General features: G+C 36.8%; 1 protein-coding gene across 1 annotated transcript in view; it reads right to left on the minus strand.

The window, feature by feature from the left end:
* Positions 343-25527, minus strand: part of ASIC5 (acid sensing ion channel subunit family member 5) — a 28189-nt gene continuing 3004 nt past the window's right edge. The window contains exons 3-10 of the mRNA XM_003128998.4: positions 16770-17007; positions 15805-15930; positions 13306-13455; positions 11663-11810; positions 10664-10720; positions 10044-10212; positions 2801-2892; positions 343-896 (exon numbers count right to left, since the gene is read on the minus strand). Of these exons, the coding sequence (XP_003129046.1) occupies positions 706-896; positions 2801-2892; positions 10044-10212; positions 10664-10720; positions 11663-11810; positions 13306-13455; positions 15805-15930; positions 16770-17007 (1171 nt within the window). The 3' untranslated portion in view covers positions 343-705. The remainder of the gene's footprint in view (positions 897-2800; positions 2893-10043; positions 10213-10663; positions 10721-11662; positions 11811-13305; positions 13456-15804; positions 15931-16769; positions 17008-25527) is intronic.

Raw genomic sequence — 25527 nt, forward strand, 5'->3', positions numbered from 1 at the left:
TTTTCAAATAGATTTACTGCAAGCATTTACTTGTATAGGAAATAGATATGGATCCTGCCCCTTCAAAAGTCAGTTCTATAATAAACTCTCTAGACAAAAGAAGATAAATCCAGTTGAATTTTCCTGAAAATTAAAATTCTTAGAAATGTTATAAATCACATATTATATGTATTATTTCCTGAATAATGATGTATCTTGGGAGTTCCCACTGTGGCACAGTGGGTTAAAGATCTGCTGTTGCTGCAGCAGTGGTGTAGGTTACAGCTGTGGCCTGGGAACTTTCATATGTCATGGGTAAGGCCAAAAGAGAAAAGAAAAAAAAGAAGTATTTTGTCTCCTCAAATATAGTTTATTTAACAGGTCTAATTTACAGAGTTAGTCGTAAAGAATGTCTTTTTCCATTAAACAAACATTCATTCATTAAAAAATATTTCTGAAAAGCCAATTATATAATCTCTTCTGTTCTAGGTGCTGGGAATTTCATGATTAAAAAAAGACAGTGACTGTTTCATTTACATATAAATCAATGAACTTATACATAAATGCAGACACAGAGATAAACGTATGTATAAAGAGACAGATATCTACAATGAATTTTATTGAATTTCCAGAATTATAACATAAGATTACAAAGCAGTGAGCTAGTCGTGAATAAATCTGAAGGTTCAGTGAAGAGAAAAGCAAAGCTTTTGTCCTAAGTGGACATCAGCATTCCTCAATGCCGTTTTTATTCTCCAGATGTTTCTGAGGTGAGGAACCCCCTTGGGTCATCTCAGGTATCTTCAGCAAGAACAAAATGCAAATCCAGTAGAAATTGGTGAATATATACTCAAAAATTTCTATAATTGTTATCACACTGGCCCCGCAAAATAGGCCCAGCTGACCGCCCACATCTGCTATAATAAAGCCAATAAAGAAAATAAATAAATCAATAAATCATTTTTTTCATAAAAAACAAATTAAATATTTCTAGGTTTTAAATATTTGAATTTAAGAAGTTAATAATAACTGATATTATATGAATATGTTAATGGTCTTGTATCAAGTTTAGTATAAATGATGCAAGAGCAACTGATAATATCTTAAAATAACAGTCACATAAGTGATCTCAAATAAAAAGCAAACATAAAATCTATTTCCAAAACTATACCTCAAAGACTTTGGAGGATATTAAATCTAGGCAAATTTGTAAAACATCCTAGACTATCACAATTTCAAAGTGCTGAATGCAGAAATTGAACATAAAGATGGCATTACTGGGTAAAGATGTTTCCTGGAATCAGATTTCCAAGCAGTTTGTAACTTCAACTGTGCAAACTATTTCTTTTTAAGCATTTTCAGTGTTTCGTTAAATGAAATATAGTAACACAGAATTGCCTTCCTTTCATAAGTTTTACAGATCTGTATCTTTGTTGGTGTTTTGCTGTGGTGATGTACATAACACAAATGTATCACTTTAAGTGTACAGTTCCATGGCATTCAGTACATACATACTGTTGTAAAATCATCACCGCTATCTATCTCCAGAACTTTTTGTCTTTCTCAGCTGAAACCTTGTGCCCATTAAAAAATAACTCCTCAAGGGAGTTCTTGTCGTGGCTCAGTGGTTAACGAATCCGACTAGGAACCATGAGGTTGCGGGCTCGATCCCTGGCCTTACTCAGTGGGTTAAGCATCCGGCATTGCCCTGAGCTGCAGTGTAGGTTGCAGACGCGGCTCGGATCCCACGTTGCTGTGGCTCTGGCGTAGGCCGGCGTCTGCGGCTCCGATTGGACCCCTAGCCTGGGAACCTCCATATGCCACGAAAGCGGCCCAAGAAATGGCAAAATAAATAAATAAATAAATAAATAACTCCTCAAGTTCCCACTGTGGCACAGTGGGTTAAGAATCTGACTGCAGTGGAGTAGGTTCAATCCTTGGCCCCAGAATGAGTGGGTTAAAGGATCCAGTGTTGCCACAGCTGTGGCATAGGTTGCAGCTGTGGCTCAGATTTAATCTCTGGTTCAGGAAATTCCATAAACATAAATAAATAATTAAATAAATTTTAAAATAACTCCTAATTGACCCCTTTTCCTAGCCCCTTTCAACCATCCTCCTCATTTTTCCCTATGGATTTTACTCCTCTAGCACCACCTTCATAAATAGATTATGTTATTCATCTTTTTCTCTTTGTCCTGGGGCATTCTTAGGATGACGCTAATTGTAACTCAAGGTGGTGGAGGCTAGTCTTCTCCAAGAACTTTGATGCATTTGTGTATGTCCTCCCTGCTCAGGGGATCAGCTTCTAGGGTTTGACTGCGGTCATTTTGCCTGACTCTGATACCCTCTTCTGCCTCCTTCATGAACTCCTTGAATAGACAGTGAGATCAAGGAAACCGGACATTAAGTTTGCTAAGAACTGAATGATAGAAGGCACGTGAACAGAGAGGGAACATAAGTGAAAAGCAAGTTTTGCTTGTTCAAGCTCTTTTCAATAGCCTGGGAAGAGTTCTGTGTGGAGGTCTGAGATGAAGGCATCTGAACCAGATGTGGGACTTCTGATAAATGAGTCATGCTGTGGGTGGGGGTGTCCTAGGGGAAGTAAGATGCTGAATGTGACTCTGAGATGATGAGCCCCAGCCTTTTCTCTGTGAGAGCCCCTGTGAATTTGCTGGAGTTGTGTCCAGTGATTGGAAAAGTATCAGATTAAAACGACAAATGACAGACACTATTATTTTCCTCCTTGATAAACTTAAGCATGAAAGGGGAAAAAAAAAATCCGATAATTTTTTACATTGAGGAATAACTAAATAACACTTACCAAGTAACTCAGATACACTCACTGCTTTTTGCTGCTGGGTTATCTTATAGTTTAAGTCACTATAGTTTATTTCAATGTTCACAAGATTCTCCCTGGGGATTAAAAACAGAGTTAATCTAGCTCAAGATTTTCAGCATTCCTTATAAGTCCTATTTAACAAAGGTAATATTTCTTTTTGGTTCAGATATTCCTTAGTGTTGAATTAGACACTCCATTGTATTCAGGGTTAATCACAATAGCTTCATCTGGAAGGCAATCCTGTCCTATTGGTGTTTAGAGAAAATAATTCATCTGACCTAATAATTTTCCTTATGCCTCATTCCTGGGAAACTGGAAAAAGACATTAAATGTAAATATCTACTGAGTATATCAGAGTATTAACAAACATTTCAGTGTGTGTCTTTTTTTTTTTTTTTTTTTTTTTTTTTTTAGGGCCACACTCGTGGCATATGGAGGTTCCCAGGCTAGGGGTCCAGCTGTAGCTGTAGCCGCAGGCCTACGCCACAGCCACAGAAACATCAGATCCCAAGCCGCATCTGCCACCTACAGCTCACAGCAATGCCAGATCCTTAATCCACCAAGAGAGGCCAGGGATCAAACCTACAACCTCATGATTCCTAGTTGGATTCGTTTCCGCTGTGCCACAATAGGAACTCCCTGATTTTAATTCAAATCTTCATCATGTCCTTTGTAACTTATGAGATACTGGGAGAAACCATTTACTTTTCTTGAGTCTTGGTTGCCTCTCTTTATTTGGGTTTTAGAATTGTGGTAAGAAAAAATTTAAATACTCTGCGAAAAGAATTGGCACAGAACCTGGCATATATTGAGTGTTCAATAAATGGTAATCATTTACTTTATATTATTAATATATTACGGTAGAGTCTGTTTTTTTAGTGTCTTCTAGAAATCTTTAAATGTGACTAGAGTGGCTCAACACTATTTTTAAATAATTGTTTTTTAAAAATTAGTATAGTTGATTTACAATGTTGTGTCAATTTCTGCTGTACAGCAAAGTGACCCAGTCATATACTTATATATATATACATATATGCATATGTATGTATGTATGTGTGTGTGTGTGTGTGTGTGTGTATAAATACAAACTTTTTTTCTCATATTCCATCATGTTCCATCTCAAGAGATTGGAGACAGTTCCCTGTGCTATACAGTAGGACCTCATTGCTTATCCATTCTAAATGTAGTAGTTTGCATCTACTAACCCAAACTCCCAGCCCATCCCACCCTCTCTCCCTCCCCCTTGCAACCATGAGTCTGTTTTCCATGTCTGTGAGTCTGTTTCTGCTCTGTAGATAGGTTAAAATGATAACCCTTTATGTCTTATGTAACTTTACTGTCTCCAGACAGACTTCCATCTTGAATTCATTAATACGCCAAATTGCCACTTTGTATTTCTACTTGGATGTTCAATAGGCATTTCAAATTGAACATATTCTAAATCAACCTCTTGATATTTCCCCATTTATAGTACAATAACACTGCACAGCATCTACCTTTAAGATAGATCCAGAGTTCAACCTCTCAACCATTCACCACTACCATCTTTGCCCAAGCCTACATCATCTCTCACCTGGATTTTCCCAATTGCTTCCTGGTTTGTCCTTCTGCTTCTAACTCAAGGATTTTCCACCTCAGCAGATATACACACACTGTTCTTCATACAAGAACCAAAATAATAATTCTGCAACTTGAAAATCACCCTCCTGCTCAAACTGCCCCAGCAACTTCCCCAGTGTATGCCAAATAAAACCCCTCTGTAGCCTTATGAGATTTCTGTACACCACAGACCTCTTCATGGTGACCAGCCATTTCTTGGCCATTGCCTACTCTGCTTCCTGCAACACCATCTTCCCTGCTACTCTACCATCCGCACTTGAGGCATGCTGTTGGCCTTAGATATTCCTCCTCATCTGTTTTTTTCTCCTAAAATGTTCTCTCCCCATATAATATCAAGGCAAGCCCTTATACTTCCTTTAGGCTAGCAATTTTCTTTTCTTTCTTTTTTTTTTTTTTTTTTTTTTTTGTCTTTTCTAGGGCTGTACCCGTTGCATATGGAGGTTTCCAGGTTAGGTGTCCAATCGGAGCTACAGCTGCTGGCCTATGCCACAGCCACAGCAACACAGGATCTGAGCTATGTCTGCAACCTACACCGCAGCTCATGGCAATGCTGGATCCTTGATCCACTGAGCGAGGCCAGGGATCAAACCCATAACCTCATGGTTCCTAGTCAGATTCGTTAACCACTGTGCCATGAAGGGAACTCCCACAGGCTAGCAATTTTCAAAGTGTGGTCACAGACCCTTAAGGGCCCCTCATTATCTTTTTTAGAGGTTCATAAAGTCAAAAATATTTTCATAAAACATTAACATTATTTGACATTTTACCAAGATTATTTCAAAATGCCCCTTTTTATATGGAACATCATTTGCACCTGAAAGAATGGCTGCCAAACTATGGGTCTTAGACTATGAAATTCTGCAGACATTTTTACAATAATGAAAAAAGGAGCCCATTGTGTCAAAGAAAATAACTGGTAAGACTTGCAATCAATAATAAATTTCAAGCTTATCTTTTACACTAAAGCAATAATTTTGGAAAATCTGTGTCTACTATGATGATCTGGACCACTCAGTTTTTAAGGACTTTTATGATAGGATAAGTAATGATATTAAATTGAAACATATATTATATAATAACAAAGTGGATCAATATTTGGATAATGTGCATAACTCAGAGAATTTTTCCAATGTCCAATAAACGATGTTACAAAAGAGCCATTCAAAGTACAAGATCAATGGATACAAATGAATTTAAATATGGAAAAGGCACTACTCTGCTTTGACATATCAGTGCTGACAGATTTCAAATGCCACCCTTTCCTCTTCTTTGTCCCCAAAGTGTTAAGCTGGTAAGAAAGCCCATGGGCTTCCTCCTATGGCACCTGTGAGAGTTCCAACCACACAGATTCTGGTCCTGATCTGGGGTCTTTCATCCAAGTCCTACCTCATAACCACAAGAGCAGGCAAAGCCAGTTGCCTTCCCTTGTTCTCTCAAGCCAAGAGAGGTTCTGCCTGGGAGACTGTCCTACTCTTCCAGGAAGGTATCATTACATGAGCAGTAAATAATTTTTTCATAGCCTTTTAATGCCTATGTGCCATCATAATCTCAACAGTATAATTCACTAATTCTGAGTGAACAGTTGATCCCCATCCCCTTGGGACAACCACAAGACAAAGCCTGCATTAACATTATAGAAACTACACTTGTTGAGCTTTGACATAATATCAAAGGAATATATCACAATTATTTATAAAGCCCATTAAAATATGCCCCCTTTTCCAACTACATATCTCTTCTAAGAGATATTCAAGGTTTTCTTCATATTCTTCAACCAAATAACATAAACCAAAAGATTAAATGCAAAACTGAGAATCAGCTGCCTTCCATTAAGACAGACACTGAAGAAATCTATTACTATTTTATTTATTTTATGATTTTATTTTATTTGTATTTGTATTTTATTTTATTTTATGTGAATGTTCCCAGGCCAGGGACTGAATCTGTGCCACAGCAATGACCAGAAACACAGCCGTGATAATACCGGATCCTTAACCCACTAGGCCACCAAGGAATTCCTATAACATTTTGAAACAATAACACTCCTTTCCTAAATTTTTTGTTGTTGTTTTGGAAAACAGTTGTTTTTAAGTGTTTTTAATTATATTACCATACACTACATGCATTATTGCTGTTTTAGATAAATTAATAAATAAAAAATTCAAAACTTAAATTGCTAATATGGCAAATATTGATACTTAAAACTCGTAGAAAGAAATCCTCATTGGGCTTCTCAGTGATTTTTTTAAGAATGCAAAGGGACCTCGAAACTAAAAAGTCTGAGAACCACTAGTTTAGGTCTTTGCCTAACTGTCACCTTCCCAGGAAAATCTTACTTGGTCACAATCCTTGAAGCCATCTCAACTCCAGACTCCAGGACCTTCTTCTGCCTCTTTCCCTCCACATCACTCAACACCACCTGACATACTTGTACATATTTACTGTCCATCTTTACTCCAAAGGGAATGCATGTGGCAAGGTCGAGGTTTTGTCTTTTGTATAGGGAGGTATCTCTGGTTTTTAGAGCACCCTGGAATCCTGACACAAAATAGTTACTCATTCCATATTTGTCAAATGGACAAATAAAGGAACAAATCAAAGAGGAAACTACCAAATGAATAGATACATAGGAACCTGCCTGTTTTATAAGCTAAGGTGGAAACCAATCAACTGATGATTTTCAGATGCAAGAATCATTGTTTAAGAATTGAGTGTATTATATATGCACACTGTGGTATGTGGAGTGATTGTATCGCACCTACTGTATAGCACAGAGAACTCTACCCAATATTCTGTGATTATCTATATGGAAAAAGAATCTGAAAAAGATTGGATGTGTTTATATGTATAACTGAGTCACTTTGCTGTACAGAAGACAAAAAGAATAGAATCTATTAGTAATGTTTCCTGGCATTATGTACTATCATTAATATACCTAAGAAGCATGGCTATAAATTGCTCTCCTTTTTGTTTGCCATTTAGAAATCAATATTCCCAAATATAATTAATTCATTGTCATTAATAGGTATACTTAATTTCCATTGGTTTGCTCCTAGGTAACAGGAGAATGTATTGTGTTTAAGTAGATAATCAAGGGGTATTGTAACATTTGCAAATAATAAAACGGTTGCCAAAGTGAAAGAAATAATAAAGTTGTCTTGGAAGTCCAGAAATTTTCATAATGTTGCAATCTTTTTGTACTCTACTCTGCTCCTAATTTGCAAATAAACTGATAACATTGTTTAGTTTCCTGAGCACAAAACTCATAGCTATTTGCCAGCATTATCCGTTGTTATTGAGAGAAGATAAATTCATCTCCTACAAAAATATCATGAGATTTACTCAACTTCTCTCAGGCAGGTGACTTCCTTGGTAATCTTGGTCTCATTGAATCTGCACCTCATGGCTAAAGTGAAATGGCTCAGGATTTATACGCACATTTGATTTTATTTGTAAGAATATTTGTTTGTGTCAGTTATAAAATAAAATCTGGATTTTAAGGAGGGCAAGAAGATCAAATAAAAACAGTGCTTATTGTCTCTACAAAACACTAAAAAATGCTTCCAGGTGCTTGAGTGTGAGTGCTGCATTAAGGGAGATAAATTTGTTTGACATAAAGCAAACAAGTTCATACCATTTTTACTTGAAAAATTATTAAATTAAAAGGAAAACCTTTGTTTTGCTTATGAAATTGGCCTAAATTCAGCCACAGTTCACTTCCACATTGCCTGATTCAGTCAAGCTAGGTGTCTTATCATTTTCTTAATGGAATTCAGTAATTGCTATGTAAGGCTCTGGATTGGTCATAGAATGGATTTGGTTTGTGACCCAAGAAAAACATACAGGCTTCATGATTAAGTTAGGAATTGCTTTGTTTTAAATCTTATGGATGCTAAGATTTTATATCTGCTTTCCTGAGAAACTATATTGTTTTCTGACCTGCTAATCTTTGATTTCTGGGCCCTGTGTACAAACCAGTTGTATAATTACATGTGTGATTTCTACGACCGGGCTCTGTCTAGGATTTGGACACTGCTGAGTGCTGCTGCATTTGCTCAGCTACTTCCTTTAACCTTCCTGGTACTGGCCTCTGTGAGTCACAAGCATGCAAGGTCCTCTCATGTCATATATGTAATAAGGTTAATTGGAGACCTACTTATAATAATAAAAGTTTTAGAAAGAAAAAAAGCGTTCACTAGGATCATCTTGTATAACAATGTTTTGTTTTGTTTTGTTTTGTTTTCTGATTCACGGATATGCTTCCAAAATCATGCCTACAGCCTCTGCATGATAAATAGGAAACTCAGGAGATCTCTTGCAGCCAAAATGCACACAAACTGTTCTTTTCAGCAGCATTTAAGCCTAATAGGAATAATACTCTAAGTGCATCAGTTTTCTATATTAAAAGGAAATACAAAGACACATCTGTGCAGAAGTGCTAACAATGTAACTGCAAATTTTACAGCTTTCCATCTTTTTATCTGCTAAGTATTTGAAATGATACCCATCAACCTTGATGAAAACATTTTTCTTCCTGATTTGAAAGATCACTTTATTAATCTAGCATTTACAACAGAAGAGCATGACTTATTTGTTTGTTTGTTTCATTAAAACTAATACAGTTTAAAACTGGAATGAAAACATGCTTTCAAAGATAGATAGATACCTGGCTGCACAAAAAAAGCAAGTCAGCTTTTAATTAGTTAATATACTTTGCACTGAATGTACTATATTGTTACAAAAATAGAATAGAAAAAAGAGTGTTAAGAAAATAGTATGGAAAAAATATATGTGACTACATCACTGTGCTATACAGCAGAAATTGAGGGAACATTATAAATCATCTATAACAAAAAAATACAAAGAGACGTTATAATTAATCCCTGATTTATTAAAGAGAGGCCTTTATGAATTTGATTTGTTATTTCTATGAGGCAGCGTGGTGCAGCAGAAAGAGACCTAATATAACCCTCGGCTCATTAAAACTGTTACATCTCTGTGAAAGATATATGAAGACCAGTGTCATAGTTTTCAGGCATAAATTCCTTGAGTGCCACTGACTACTTTTATAAGTCACTTGAAATGCACTGACTTCAGTGCCCTCATCTGTAAAATGATAATTGTTTGTGCTCATCTAACTTAGACAGTTATTAGAAAACTTAGTAAGGAATTTTCGTGTTTTCACACATTGACTGATATTAGTCAGCATAATTCCTCAGTTTGTCCAAAAAGGGTAAGAGCCCAAGCCAACTATTCAGACAGGCCTCTTTTTCTTTTCATTCAATTCAATTAAATTAAGGGGTTGAAATGATCTTTTACAAGTTTAAATCCTAGGCTTTGTATGTGTGTGTGTGTTTGCTGTACATTTGCAACAAACACATTGTAAATTAACTATATTACAGTTTAAAATGGTGAAAAAAACTAGTCACATCTGCAAAATCCTCTTTGCCAAACAAAAAGAAAAAAAAATTGTAGGCTTTCACTGATAATTCATTAATATAAGCCACTGTTTTTTCTAATTGACCAGAATTTCATTTCATGAGTCTTTTAAAGTCAAGAAAATATTTATATCAGTTATAAATAATTTTAAAAATTTAAAAATTACCTGACATATTCCTGGCTTTGATTCAACTTCTTGGAAAGATGTTTCAAAGCTTTCTGACTTGGAAAAGTAGAATAAGAAACAGTAGCAGGGTAATCTGTTTCTTCACAAGGAACAGGGCAGCTAGAATTGTGTGTTCCCATTGTGCATAATCCCTTAACTTCAATGTGGTCTGAAAATGAAAATTCGAACACGATTTTCAGAGAGGAGGACTATTTCACAGGGGAAGACAGAGGTTTTTGTGTTTTTTTTTTTTTTTTACTTTTATCATTTCCTTTCAATATTTGAAACATGGTTAAGGAGTTCAATCACTACTTTCTTAACAAATGGTATTTATAATTTTATTTATTTTTAGTATAAATACTGCAAAGGAGACAATATACAACATAGGGGTTGTTATCCTTGAATTGATGGAATCAGGGGACACAGATCTCTGTTAGAGATAAAAAACTTTTCCCAGAAAGTCTCTGTGCTTATTTCTATAAAAATGTCAGACATTTGAACAAAGGAAAGATGGAAGTTTTGTGTGAAAACATGTGTCACCTTAGGAGGAACTTTCAAATATCATTCCAAGCAGCTTTCATGTGAATACCGAAAACAAAGAAATAAATGAAGCCACTTACCAAGTATAGGAGACACACAGTTGTAAAACTTTTGTAGGTCACACTCTACCCCATTTCCTTAAAAACAATAAATGGAAATATTTATAAGTGGCATGATAAAAAAATATTTATTTATTTAGTCTTTTCTAGGGCCGCTCCCATGGCATAGGGAGGTTCCCAGGCTAGGGGGTCTAATCGGAGCTGTTGCTGCTGGCCTACGCCAGAGCCACAGCAACGTGGGATCTGAGCCACGTCTGAGACCTAGACCACAGCTCACGACAATGCCAGATCCTTAGCCCACTGAGCAAGGCCAGGAATCGAACCAGCAACCTCATGGTTGCTAGTCGGATTCTTTAACCACTGCGCCACGACAGGAACTCTTCTTTCTTATTTATATCTATCTACCCATCCATCCATTTATTCTTTTGCAAAAGTAATATGAACACATAATACCCAATGAAAACATACATTGAGAGGAAGAATAATAATGTTTTTGTTACTTCCATGTTTCTTTCCATTTGTCCATATCATTCTAAAATATTTTAAGTAGGAATGATTTGTTTATTATTTATTTGTTTGTTTGTTTGTTTGTTTTTTTGCTTTTCAGTGCTGCACCAGCGACATATGGAATTTCCCAGGCTAGGGCTTGAATTAGAGCTGAGCTGCCTGCCTACACCCGTAAGCACTGCAATACCAGATCCAAGCCGTGTCTGCTACCTACACCACAGCTCACAGCAACACCAAATCCTTAATCCACTGAGTGAAGGCAGAGATTGAACCTGCATCCTCATGGATACGAATTGGATTCATTTCCACTGTGCCATAACAGGAACTCCCAGGAATAATAATTTTAAGCTGTCAACTATGAGTTTATGGATTTACAATCTGTCACTTGTGATTTATCTGTCACATGGATGATTTTTCCAGAGTAGAGTTTCTTAGTTTTATGGTCTGTTTATTTCCATATTTCAGATTAAGTAAATCAAATTAAAGAGAGGTACATGGCGGTGCTAGATTTACCAGGAAGCAGAAAAGGTAGACACCCGCACTGCTTCTCTATGTGCCAAGCTCTGCATTCCTTCAAGCAGCCGGAGATGCTGTAGGTCCTGAAATTCTGAAGCTCCAGGTGAGGGTTACATTCTCCCCAAGGATGTTCCTGATGGACTGTCTTAGGACAAGATAAACACCTGGATCAGGGGATTTGTCTGAGTTAATTCTCCTATTTTTCTCACCAAGAAGAGAGAGGCTGATACGCATTTTCACTGTTCTCTCAGAAGTCTTTGTTTTGTTTTTTTTTTTAGTTAACTACATTTGCCTATTTTGCCTACTCTATTAACTTGAAAAAATCCCCGAAGGCAAGTCTAATGGTTTAACATTCATCCTAAATGCTCTGTACCTGTAGTGAACCAATAAAATAAAAATAAACCATCATCATAAATCAATAAAATCAGACAGAGTGCTCTAAAAATTAACTCATGCAAGGAAATAGAGTATCATTTATGGAAATGATATTCTAACATATTAATAAACCCACCCACAAAACAGCAACCAAAATCACACATGCACACAAAAATCCTTTAAAATAGACTCACGGACACAGAAAACAAACTTGTAGTTGCCAATGGAAAGGGGGGGCAGGAAGGACTGGGAGTTTGGGGTTAGCATATGCAAACTATTATATATAGGATAGATAAACAAAAGGGTCCTACTGTAGGGCACTGGGAACTACAATATGGTGTGATAAACCATAATGTAACAGAATATAAGAAATATGAATCAATTTGCTGTACACCAGAAACCAACACAACATTGTAAATTAACTATACTTCAATTAAAATAAAAGGTCCTTTATTGGGTACCTATTATGTGCCAGGTAATGTGGTAAGTGATTTTGTTATATTATTTCTCTTAAACTTTAGAGTAACTATGAAAGAAAGTATTACTCCTTGGCCCTCAGATAGCAGAGAAGTGATGGAAATTCAGGAAACAAATCTAGGAAACTACAGAGCAAGTGACTGGCAAATGGAAACCTGCTGGAAACAGCTGATTCCAAGAGTTCTGCCTGCTGATTTTCTCCTTTCCAGAAAGTCTCCTGGAGAAAATGCACAGTTCAGCCACTTGGCACCTCTGCATTCTTACTGCCACTTTCCAACTCGAATGAAATTTTAAGTTAACTTGAATTTGCTAGGCTTCCCTGTATTCACTTCCATGTCATATGTGAATTCACTGTTTTGACTAAATGTAAGCCTCCCAGTAAAGGAAAAGTATCTAAAATGAAAGTATGGACTTTCCAGTGGTAGTTGAAAGGTTTTTCTAATGAAAGGTTATTATTTCTGTGCTTATGTGTTCATGGTTCCCACTGAGTTCCCTTAGACTCTGTATTTTGCAATTATATTTACCTTTTTTCATTTTAAAAGTCTTATTGAAGTACAGCTGATTTACAATATTGCATTAATTTCTACTGTACAGCAAAGTGATAAAGTTATACACACATCTATTCTTTTTCTTATTCTTTTCTCATACAGTTTATCACGGAATATTGGGTAGAGTTCCCTGTGAGATACAGCAGGTCCTGTCAACAATCCAGTTCATATACAATTGTGTACATAAGCCAATCCCAAACTCCCAATCCATCCTATATTTACCTTTTTATATTTATTTACCTTCACCTGGCGGATGGTTACCCGTGCATGCGTTCCCACAGGTGAAGACAAACCTAAGCCATCAAACTGTGGCACCGTCATTGGTGAATGGATAACAAAGATGATCCCAGAATCGACAAAGCCAAGGGTTGGGTCATCAGTAAAGTCCTTCTGAAACAAAAATGTATTTCTCAAATTATAAGTTGATATCAATTCTGCTCAAGTTTAAGGCTGAGTTTTATCACCTTGCGATAGCCTTTGAGTTATTTAAAATCAAATATTTCATATCAGTATGCAACATCTTTGTTTCCATGAAAGCTGAAAATTAAATAACTAGAGTACGCTTTTCATGGTTGAGCCACAGATCAAGGCCTTAGTGGTTCTCCACCTTTTGCCTTAGGTGATGACCATAGTTCAGTACATTTCAAGACTGTCAATCACCAGATTTCCCCGGGTCATCTCTTCACCCTGTTTGCCTATTAGTTGCTTCCTCCTTGGCTGTTCTCTTTGCTTATTTGTTTTAGAAAATCATTTGGCTCTCTCCTTCTCTTCACAATGGAAATTTCTGGCCTGCCTTAAAATGCAAATCCATTTCCCCATAGAAGTGAAAACATTTATTACTTCTTTAACACTAGTTCCTTCTATAAATCTTAGGTCAGATGAAGAAATGCAAGACTAAACTTCTGGCGACTTTGTTGTTAGATGTAAGCTCAGGTTATAAGGAGAGAGAATGGACTTGGGGATGTGATGATTTTTCTTGTGAATGTCTCTACTGCACATGCAATTGCATCGCATAAATTTGCTTACTCTTCCATTTGAAACTCAGGACTTTATTATTCCTGGTCCTGCTATGACTCTAAGGAACATTTAACTGGCTAACCTGGAGAAATATTTCAGCTCCATTCACTTACAGAAGGTTGCATTGAATTTGCAGATGTTCATTGCCTCATAAAAACATTTGGGAAATTCTAGTTTATAGAATTCATTATTTAATATTTGAAAAGACCATTCAGCTAATAGTTAAATGACTTAAATATTGAGGAACTAGATATATGAGCCTGGGTACATGCATTGCACCATGTGATGCTGTGTTTGAACATAAAGAAAAGCATCTTGAATGGGCTCCAGAAAGAAATTATGAAGTGTGCCTTAAGATAAAGTCTTTGAAAGTAACCATTGGCCTAGTTCACTTGGATTAGAGGGAGGGCAGTTTGATGAGCTTCAGGCAGGCTAATTTTATTTCTCATCTTTGCCATTAACTGTATGATTTTGGATACTTAATTCAACAGCATTTCCGAATCTTCATTTGCAAAACAACAATAATGGAGCCAGGAGTTCCCGTTGTGGTTCAGCAGATTAAGAACTCAACACAGTGTCCGTGAGGGTGTGGGTCTGGTCCCTGGCCTCACTCAGTGGGTTAAGGATTTGGCATTGCCACAAGCTATGGTGTAAGTCAACAGATGCAGCTCAGATCTGGTTTTTTCATGGCTGTGGCATAGGCCTGAAGCTGCAGCCCTAATTCAATCCCTAGCTGGGGAACTTTCTTATGCCACAGGTGCAGCCATTAAAAAAAAAGATGAAAAAAGTGAAAAATACATAATGGAGCTGAATACCTCTAAGTGTGTTACACTAGAAATGATTGTGCAAGACAGGTGGAAATTAACCATGGGTGAGACCTATACCATGTACTCTTGAATATAACACCACCACAAGGTGGCTGGACATCTGCCTCCTAGGCCTTAACACTTAGAATTTCTTATACCAAATACAAATTTACAGAACCAGCCTTAGGCAAAGTTCATTTATACAGTATTTTTCTCATAGCAATTATTATTTCATCATCTTTTCAGACTATACATTCTATGATTTTTCAAATGAATAGTCATGGCTTCTTTCAAAAACCTACTGCCTATATACATGAAAATCTAAAAAGTATTTTTTAAATGCATAGGGTCACCTTAAATTAACAATATATATTGTGGTTTAGAAATATCTAGTTTCCTTGGGAGTTCCCGTCGGGGCTCAGTGGTTAACGAATCCGACTAGGAACCATGAGGTTGTGGGTTCGATCCCTGGCCCCGCCCAGTGGATTAAGGATCCAGCATTGCCGTGAGCTGTGGTGTAGGTTGCAGAAATGGCTCGGATCTGGCGTTGCTGTGGCTGTGGTGCAGGCCAGCAGCTACAGCACCAATTATACCCCTAGCCTGGGAACCTCCATATGCCCCGGGTGCGGCCCTAGAAAAGATAAATAAATAAATAAATAAAAAGAAATATCTAGTTTCCTTATTTTGTGGCAGGAATATTTCCAGAGTCATAAAAATGACAGTAAGTAGTATAGCTAAAAATATCCAGGTTATGCTCTTAAATTGTTCCTTTTAAATCTCTAAGTCAGCTGTTTCATCCTTGGGAGTCCTGTCTAAACTAATAAAAAACTTGTGGGGACAATTTTACAAGGCACAGCATCTGAAACCCCTCTGCATTCTTATTTGATCCCTGGCCAAGTTTAAGGAAATTCAATACCTGATGGACATTGAAGAGCAAACTTAAGCCTCTTCCAGAAACACTCACTTTTTCATTTGCTTGGATATTTTCATCATGATTAAAAGTAAAACAATTTCCGTATTCAGTGAAGATATGTGCAAAATCCTCCAATATGAAAATAAATCAAAGAAAACACAATCAGTTGGGTATTTTGGTAACTTTCAAGGTGTAAATTGTAACTTTCTTTTCTTAATCACAGCGCTGTAAGGTAGAACGCAGGAATAGCAAAAAGTATAGATAATTTGCCAATTTTTATTTGTATTCAATAAGTTTTCCATTTTTTTGTAATATGCATTCATCAATTTGTTTATGATTATCAAATTCTGACATTTTCATACACAATTGACTATTGAACAACAAGGGTGTGAATGGCACAGGTCTACTTTTGTCAATAAATACGCACTATATTCCTATACAATCCATAGGTGGCTGAATCCTTGGCTGGGATGTGGAACCACAGACAGGATTTTCCTTTTCAAAAGGACTATCCTGCAAGAAAGATCATCAAAAACTCTGTTCTCTCTCTTTTCTTATTTGAAAAGGATATTCCACACCCCTGATATAAAGATGAGCTAATGAAATCTAATTTTGAGCAAATTTAGGTTGATTCCCCCTAGGAGTAATCTTTATCTCAGTGTGAAAGGGTACAGTGAAGATTTTCTTGCCTTTTTTTTTTTTAAGGATGCACCAGTGTCATAAGGAAGTTTCCAGGCAAGGGGTTGAATCAGAGCTGCAGCTGCCAGCCTACACCACAGCAACAGCAACGCCAGATCCGAGCCTCATCTGTGAACTACACCATACCTCTTTAACCCACTGAGCAAGGCCAGGGATTGAAAATGCATCCTCATGGATACTAGTCAGGTTCATTGCCACTGAGTCACCACAGGAACTCCTGAAGTAGCTTTTTATATTGATGAAATTTGAAGAAATATCCAACCATTTACCTTTGGTCCACATGGCTTTCCAAAAAAGTTGCATTCTAACAAAGTGCTACTGTTGAGATAAAAACCATTTTTCTTGACAAATTCTGCAATGCTGAAGTTTTGGTGACTTGCAAGAAAATCAATAGCTTCTTTAGAGCCTGTGGAATTAGTTTGGATTCCCTGAAGATGAAGGACTTTGGATACAATATTCCATAAGAAAAAAATAATGCCAAATTTGGCTGCGGCTTCTGTTTGAAACCTATTAGTGGGAAGAAAGGCAATATTTAGAATAATATACACTTATTTTCTAAAAGACAATTATCTGAGACCTATCATCTTTTCCATTTTATCTCCTATATATTCCCCCATGCATAATACATTCAAGCAGAATTGAATTCCTAACAGGACTTTGTCACCTCCTATAATCTACTTTGTATTTCTATGGATAGTTTCACTTACCTAGAATAACTCCCAGACCTCGATATGGATACATTCAAATGGATCTCCAGGACCAGTATAAAGAAAGAGGTGGGGAGGTGTAATTGTTAAAAATATAGATGGTGGAAAACAGTATGGAGGGTCCTCAGAAAACCAAATATAGAACTACGATATGATCCAGCAAGCCCACTCCTGGGCGTGTATCCCAACAAAACTTTCATTCAAAAAGATACATGCACCCCTATGTTCATTGTAGCACTATTCACAATAGCCAAGACATGGAAAAAACTTAAATGTCCATCAATAGATGAATGGATTAAGTATATGTGGTACAGGACTTCCTATTGCAGCACAGCAGAAATGAATCCAACTATTATCCATGAGGATGCGGGTGTGATTCCTGGCCTCCCTCAGTGGGTTGGGGGTCTGGCATTGCCATGAGCTGTGGTGTAGGTCAAATATGGCTTGGACCCAGCATTTCTGTGACTGTGGTGTAGGCTGGCAGCTGTACCTCTGATTTAACCCCTAGCCTGGGAACTTCCATATGCTGTGGGTGCAGCCCTAAAAAGGAAAAAAAAATACCATGTTATATCACTTATATGTAGAATCTAAAATATGGTACATATTATCCTATCTACAAAACAGAAACAGACTGATGGACATAGGGGGAAGGGAGTGGGATGGACTGGGAGTTTGGGGTGGTAGATGCAAACTATTACCTTTAGAATGAATAAGCAATAAGGTCCTACTATATATGACAGAGAACTATATCCGGTCTCTTGGGATAGAACATGATGAAAGATAGTATGAGAAAAAGAATGTGTGTGTGTATCTCACTATGCTGTACCTCAGAAATTGACACAACACTGTAAATCAACTGCACTCTAATTTAAGAAAAGATAATATAGATTAAGATTTCCTGGGTTCACATTGGCCATGTTCTGTACTGAGCCCATATGGCTACACTGCAACTACATTTCCCAATCTTTCCCTTGGATCTAGGTACAATCTAAAGTTCATTGCAGGGTGGGAGATGTTGCTCATGTACATTGTGGTGGGTCTACTAACTCAACTTGTTTGTATGTTGCAGCATTCAGGGCTGCAGCTCCTCCAGCTCTGGTCCAATCTCCTCTCTCAGCTTCTTCAAATCCTGAGCCAAGGTGAGTACAATCTTGTCACGAGACATGTTTCTACAATATTTTCTTAGCCTCTTTGCTTCTATTTTCTATGCTGAAAACTCCATCTTGTCCTGCCTTCTTTACCCCATATTCCTACTTGAAAAACAGTTGCAGTGCTGGTAAATGACTTAAGCTTAAGAACAAAGACCTAAAGGCATAAGTTATTGATGTGGTTAGCTGAATGAGGACATCATGCGTTGGTCTAGGCACACCAGACCTGTGCATATAGGTACACCATTTGCACAGCATGATATGCCCTCTAAAGAATAAGAGGAAGATGAGCCTCATGGCCCCAAGGGGTTTATGAAGGGTTGTTAGCAGGATATGCATTAGCAAGGAGAACCAAGGTGCAAACCTAGGCATGCTGGGTTGCTGCAGATAGGCACAAGGTCTGCAGAAGCACAATGGTGATTCTCTAGAATGCTATGCATTGATAGCTGATGCCAAGCTTCCTCAAATGCTAATGATTGTTTCTAGGTCCATCCATGTTGCAAAAAATGCTGGTATTTCATTCTTTTTAATGGCTGAGTAATATTCCATTGTGTATATATGTACCACATCTTCTGGATCCACTCCTCTGTCGATGGACATTTAGGTCAACTATTATGCTAAGTGAAGTCAGCCATACAATGAGACACCAACATCAAATGCTTTCACTGACACGTGGAATCTGAAAAAAGGACAGACGGAACTTCTTTGCAGAACAGATGCTGACTCACAGACATTGAAAAACTTATGGTCTCCGGAGGAGACAGTTTGGGGGGTGGGGGAATGTGCTTGGGCTGTGGGATGGAGATCCTGTGAAATCAGATTGTTATGATCATTATACTATTACAGATGTGATAAATTCATTTGAGTAATAAAAAAAATGAAAAAAAAGAAAAAAAATAGAATGGATAAGCAATGAGGTCCTGCTGTATAGTACAGGGAACTATATACAATCATTTGTGATAAAACACTATAGAAAATAATATCTGAAAAAGAATATATATGTATATACATGTATGTATGTATGACTAGGTCACTTTGCTATATAGCAAAAACTGACGGAACACTGTAAATCAACTATACTTTAATTAAAACTTTTTTAAAAATTAAAAAAAAATTAAAAATAAGACCAAAAAAATGCTAATGATTGCTAAATGCTTAAAGGTCAGAATAAAAGCTTAATCCGCTACCGGCTATGTGACTTTTAAAATAATTTTTAAAAAACCTATATCCTGCACCTACAACCCCCTCCTCACTGGAATACTAAAGAACCCAATAAAAGCAGTGTGGTTTCTTGAGGCAGCGCTCTTGGTCCCTGAGACCTTGAGTCCCCTAGTTCCCGCCTTTAATTAAGATAAATGTCCCTTGTCTTGTTTTATGTTAACTTTTTCCTTAAGTTTCACAGCAACCATTCTTCAGCCCTTACCTGCTGAGCTGGTCTTGGCACAATCTAGAGAAGATGCCAATTTACCTTGCAGGTCACCTGCACCATCAAGGTCAGAGGTAGTGAAATACACATTTTCAGTTTGTTTATTTCCCTCACTTCAAATCTATCTTCATTTCTAATTGCTGATCCTACTGACTTCAGGTCCAGCACCAGAAACAGAGGCAACAGACCTGCAAAGATTGCTTACCCAGCCCCTAGGATTTAGTGGAGCTGAATCCCTGTAATAAATCCCTTACCATATGTCACTCACAGTAGTTCTGCTTTTCAGATCCAGCCCTGTCACAGCCACTCCCTTTATTCATCTCACTGTGACTCAGTTTTCTCACTTATAAAATTGTGAATGTTAATATATTGTATAAGTTAATATACTGATATCTTTTAATATTACCTGTTCAAACGGTTATTTGGATGATTAAATTACTTCTTAGACATTTAGAAGAGTGCTTGGAATACAGTGAGAGTAAGGTAAATATTTGTTAAATAAATGTTTGGGTAATTGGGAATTTTAGGGAGGCATTATCCCACCACTGAAATAATCCTTTCTTCCCCTGGAAATTTTTTTTTTTTTTTGGCCTTTTTTTTAAATTAGTTTTTGCTTAGTGAGAGATGAACTCTTCTGGTAAAGTCTATTTCTCCCCTCCACCTGCCCCCACTGTGGATTCCCCGATGTCACTATTAAAGGGCACAGACTCAGGCAGTCACACCTCTTGATACCTTTTGGTACCATTTGATGACAATTGCTTTGGCAGTTTTATCTGACTATCTCTTTCTCTTATTTCCCTATTAACCCATCTGCCACTGTTGCTATCACACCCTGTGGTTAGATTCCATGAATTGCTGGATCAATTTTTTTTTTTTAACAGACTTCATTTTTTTAAAAGAAGTTTTAGATTCACAGCAACTCAAGCAGAAGATTCAGAGCTTTCCCATGTACCTCTGCTCCTACGCATGCATGAACTTCCCCATTATCAACATGTCCCATTCAGAGTAGGACATTTGTTATAATTGATGAACCTCCATCAGTACATCATTATCATCCAAAGACCAGAGTTTATACCAGGATTCCCTCTTGTGTACATTCTATGCATTTAGTAAATATATGCTGTCATATATCTACCATTATAACATCAGAGTATTTTTACTGCCCTAAAAATACTCTGTGCTCTGTCTATTCATCCCTCCCTCTCCTTTTATCCATGGAAACCACTGATCTTTTTACTTTCTCTATAGTTTTGCCTTTTCCAGAATGTCACATAGTTGGAATTATACAGTATGCATCCTTTTCTGATTAGCTTTTTTTAAAAAATGTAATAATATGCATTTAAATTTCCTCCATGTCTTGTCATGGCTTTTTTTTTTTAACTGGTAAATAACATTTCATTGTCTGAAATATATGATATTGCTTATATGCAGAATCTAATAAAAGTGATACAAAGAACTTATTTGCAAAACAGAGACTCAAAGATTTCAAAACTGAACTTATGGTTACCAAAGGAGAAACATTGGGAAGGATAAATTAGGAGATTGGAATTAATGTATATGCATTACTATGTATAAAATAGACAAGTAAGAAGGACCTACTGTATAGGACAGGGAAATCTACTCAATATTCTTTTGTGACCTATATGGGAAAAGAATCTGAAAAAGATTGGATATTTGTATAACTGATTTACTTTGTTGTATATCTGAAACTAACACAGTATTATAAGTCAACTAAACTCCAACAAAATTTATGTAGCACTTATCTTTTTATGAGCTACTGCTATTTGTATATTTTCTTTGGTGAGGTGTCTGTTAAGGTGTATGGACCAATTTTAAATCTAGTTTTTTTTATTATTGTTTAAATTTTAATAGTTCTTTGTATATTTTGGATAGGGTTTTTCATCAGATATGTCTTTTGCAAATATTTCTCTCATTCCAGGCTTGTCTTTTCATCCTCTTATGCTCTATTATTTTTAACAATATCCTGGGGCAAAAAATTGCTCCATATTCTGGCCTAATTAAATTTGAAACTTTTCCCAGGAGATTTTGAGGCCAGTCTTTGAAAGTTCTTCCTACTCCAGAAAGACTCTTCTTATATGTCTACTTCTTAAATTCTTATTGGAGTAATAGCTGGCTGATGGCTTAGCTCATTCATATGGACTTCCTCTTAATTGTTTACCACCAAATCTGTGGTGTTTTTGAGAGCATCTTTAGGCTTTAACTTTACTATTGTCTGTTACAAGCCAGGTTGAACTTCACCACACTCTGTTTGAAGCAGAGTTCATCTGGGGAGAGATTCAGAATTCATTTTTATTATAGCCTACCTTTCCCAAAAGGCAAAATATTTACATGGATGTTTCTGGGCAGGGAAGAGATTCCTTGACCTCTGACTTTGTCTCACTCCATGTGAAGCCTCCATCCTTGAGCAGGCTGGGATTAAGGTGATTATCTCAACCTACCACACTTTTGATAGAGCTTCCACCCCATAACTTGGCGGGGGGGGGTCCCATAAGGAAGGGAACCCCCAGCCTCTTAAGTATTCTCATCTGGAATTTAGCCTCTGCGAACATGGAGCTAGATTGGATATGGAAGGCTTTCAGCCTACATTTCCCAGGGCACACTGTAGTCCTTGACTAGAAGAAAGGAGATGAAAGAATTTTATCTTCTTGGTCAAACCCACCTGGAGTGGACTTCCTGCCATGCTGAGACAGGAAAGGGGAAGGAGGGAGCAATTTATAGCTCAAGTTCTGTAGACTGTCATAGTTCTTGTTGAGACTTAGTGGATTTTCCTGAAGAAGTATTTATTCATTTGCTGTATTTCTTGAGGATAATTTCTAGCTACTTCAAATGGTTGTTTTGTATGTATACATTTGATACACTTTATTATATTCCAATCATTGTAGTAGATATGATTTTATTTCTGCTAATTTAGAAAACCCCATAGAATAGGGGAAAATATTTGCAAATGAAGTGACTGACAAGGGGTTAATCTCCAAACATCTCCTTCAGTTCAACATTAAAAAACAAACAAAAAAACCCAATCAAAAAATGGGCAGAAAATCTAAATAGACATTTCTCCAAAGGAAACACACAGATGGCCAAAAAAACATATGAAAAGATGTTCAGTGTCACTCATTATTAGAGAAATGCAAATCAAAACCAGTATGCGGTAATATCTTACACCAGCCAGAATGGCCATCAACAAAATGTCTACAAACAATAAATGCTGGAGAGGCTGTGGAGAAAAGGGAACCATCTTACACTGTCGGTGGGACTGTAAATTGGTGCAACCACTATGGAAAACAGTATGGAGATTCCTCAAAAAACTAAAAATAGAACTACCATATGATCCAGCAATCCCACTCCTAGACATCTATCTGGAGAAAAAAATGACTTGAAAAGATATAGATACCCCAGTGTTCACTGCAGTGCTATATACAGTAGCCAAGAAATGGACGTAACCTAAATATCCATTGATAGAGGAGTGGATAAAGAAGATATGGTACTTATATACAATGGGATACTACTCAGTCATAAAAAAGAATGAAATAATGCCATTTGCAGCAACATGAATGGACCTAGAGATTATCATATAAGGTGAAGTAAGTCAAACAGAGAAATACAAATATCATATGATATCACTTATATGTGGAATCTAAAATAAAGGATACAAATGAACTTATTTGCAGAATAGAAATAGACACATAGACTTTGAAAAATGTATGGTTACCAAGGAGGACCAGTGGGGTGGGATGGATGGGAGTTGAGATTGGCATATGCACACTGAGGTATATGGAACGATTGTCCAAGGGGATCTGCTGTGTAGCACAGAGAAGTCTACTCAATATTTTGTTATAATCTATGTGAGAAAAGAATCTGAAAAAGAATGGATGTGTGTACATTTACAACTGAATCACTTTGTCGTACAAGAGAAATTATCACAACCTTGTAAATCAAATATATTTCAACAAAACTTTTAAAAATGAAAAAAAAGTTACCTTATGTGATAGGAATACTTAACCTGAAATCTTCCCTCCTAACAAATGAAAGTGTGCAATGAAGGATTGTTGACATAGGTACAAGGCTGTACAGCAGATCTCTAAAACTCATCTGAATTAACTGAAATTTTATGCCTGTTAACTTGTACCTCCCTATTTTCACCTCCCTTTCTCCAGCCCCTAGCAACCACATTCCACTCTTCAATTCTACGAATTTGACTATTTCAGATACCTCACATAAGTGGAATAATGCAGTATTTGCCTTTCGGTGACTGGTTTATTTAAATTAGTATGACATCCTGAAGATTTATCCACTTATCTCATATTGCAGAATGTCCTTCTTCTTTTACTGTAGTGATATTCCATTGTATGCATATACCACATTTTCTCTGTCCATTTGTCATCGATGTGCTTTTTAGGTTGTTTCTAGATCATAGGCAATGAATATGGGAGTGTTAATATCTCTTTGAGAGCATGATTTAAATTATTTTGGATAAAACCTTAGAAGTGAGATTGCTAGATCACATGCTAAATCAATTTTTAATTTCTTGAGGAAACTCCATACTATTTTTCATAGCAGATGCACCATTTTGCATCCCCACCAACAGCGTGCATGAGTTCTAAATTATTCACATACTCATCAACATTTGTTGTCTTTTGTTTTTGGTAATGGCCACTTGACAGATGTGAGGTGATAGTGTTGATTTCCATTTCTATGGTGCTTAGTGATACTGAGCATTTTTTTTCACATTTCTCTTGTCTGTGTGTATGCCTTCTTTGGAACAGTGTTTGTTCAAGTCCCCAGTTTGTTCTAAATTGGGTTCTTAGGGTTTTTTTGGTTTTGTTTTGTTTTGTTTTTCCATTGAGTTGTAGGAATTCCTTCTATATTTTGGTGATTAACTTTTAAATGGTTGATTTTTAAAAATAAAATGTATCGGTTATGGTTGTTTCTCTGGGCAAACTATCTGAGAGGGCCTTTACACTACCAATTTCAAAAAGATATATGAATTTATTTTAATACAGGATATCATCAACCAATCAACCAATGTTTACTTTTGTTAGAACACATACCCTTTAAAATAGCATGGGGCAATAGTATTGAAAAGTTTTGGGAGTGCATTTGATTTACTTCTACTCTTCGGGGATCTTGATACATATGTAACAATCATGTATGCTATAATATCTACTATACATTGAACACCTGTCTAAAGAGCACCTCAAGAATGAGACAAAATGGTATATATATATCTTATGTAACAGCAAACATGTGGATAGATTATATTGTTTTGTACACAGGCAAACTGAAGCTCAGAAAGATTAAATGACTTGCCCATGGTCAAATAGCTGATCAGTGGCAGATCTGAAGTAAACCACCTCCCTGCCCCCAGAGGTGAAAATCCTACCTGTGGTTGTTCAGGCTTGACCACAGCCAATTACAAGGCATTCCATGGAAGACTTGGGGGAAAGCTGCCTTCCCCACAGAAGGACGTGCAAAGCCAGAGAACTGCAGTTTTCTGGAGGGAATTGTGGTCAAGGACTCAACAATAGCAGAGTGGTAAACCTACTGTTTGCAAAAGTCACATGCTAATGGATTTGGCCAAATTTGCATTGTAATAAATATCTCATCCTGAATACATTGGAGCATTTCACATCTCCATACTTGTGCACAGTGGTTCCCTGTATCTTTAAGTTTTTCCTCCTCTCACCCTACAAAATACCTGGCCACTCTTTGACACTTAGCCTCCATG

This window comes from Sus scrofa, chromosome 8 (genome assembly GCF_000003025.6).
Source record: "Sus scrofa isolate TJ Tabasco breed Duroc chromosome 8, Sscrofa11.1, whole genome shotgun sequence".
NCBI classification, from domain to species: domain Eukaryota; kingdom Metazoa; phylum Chordata; class Mammalia; order Artiodactyla; family Suidae; genus Sus; species Sus scrofa.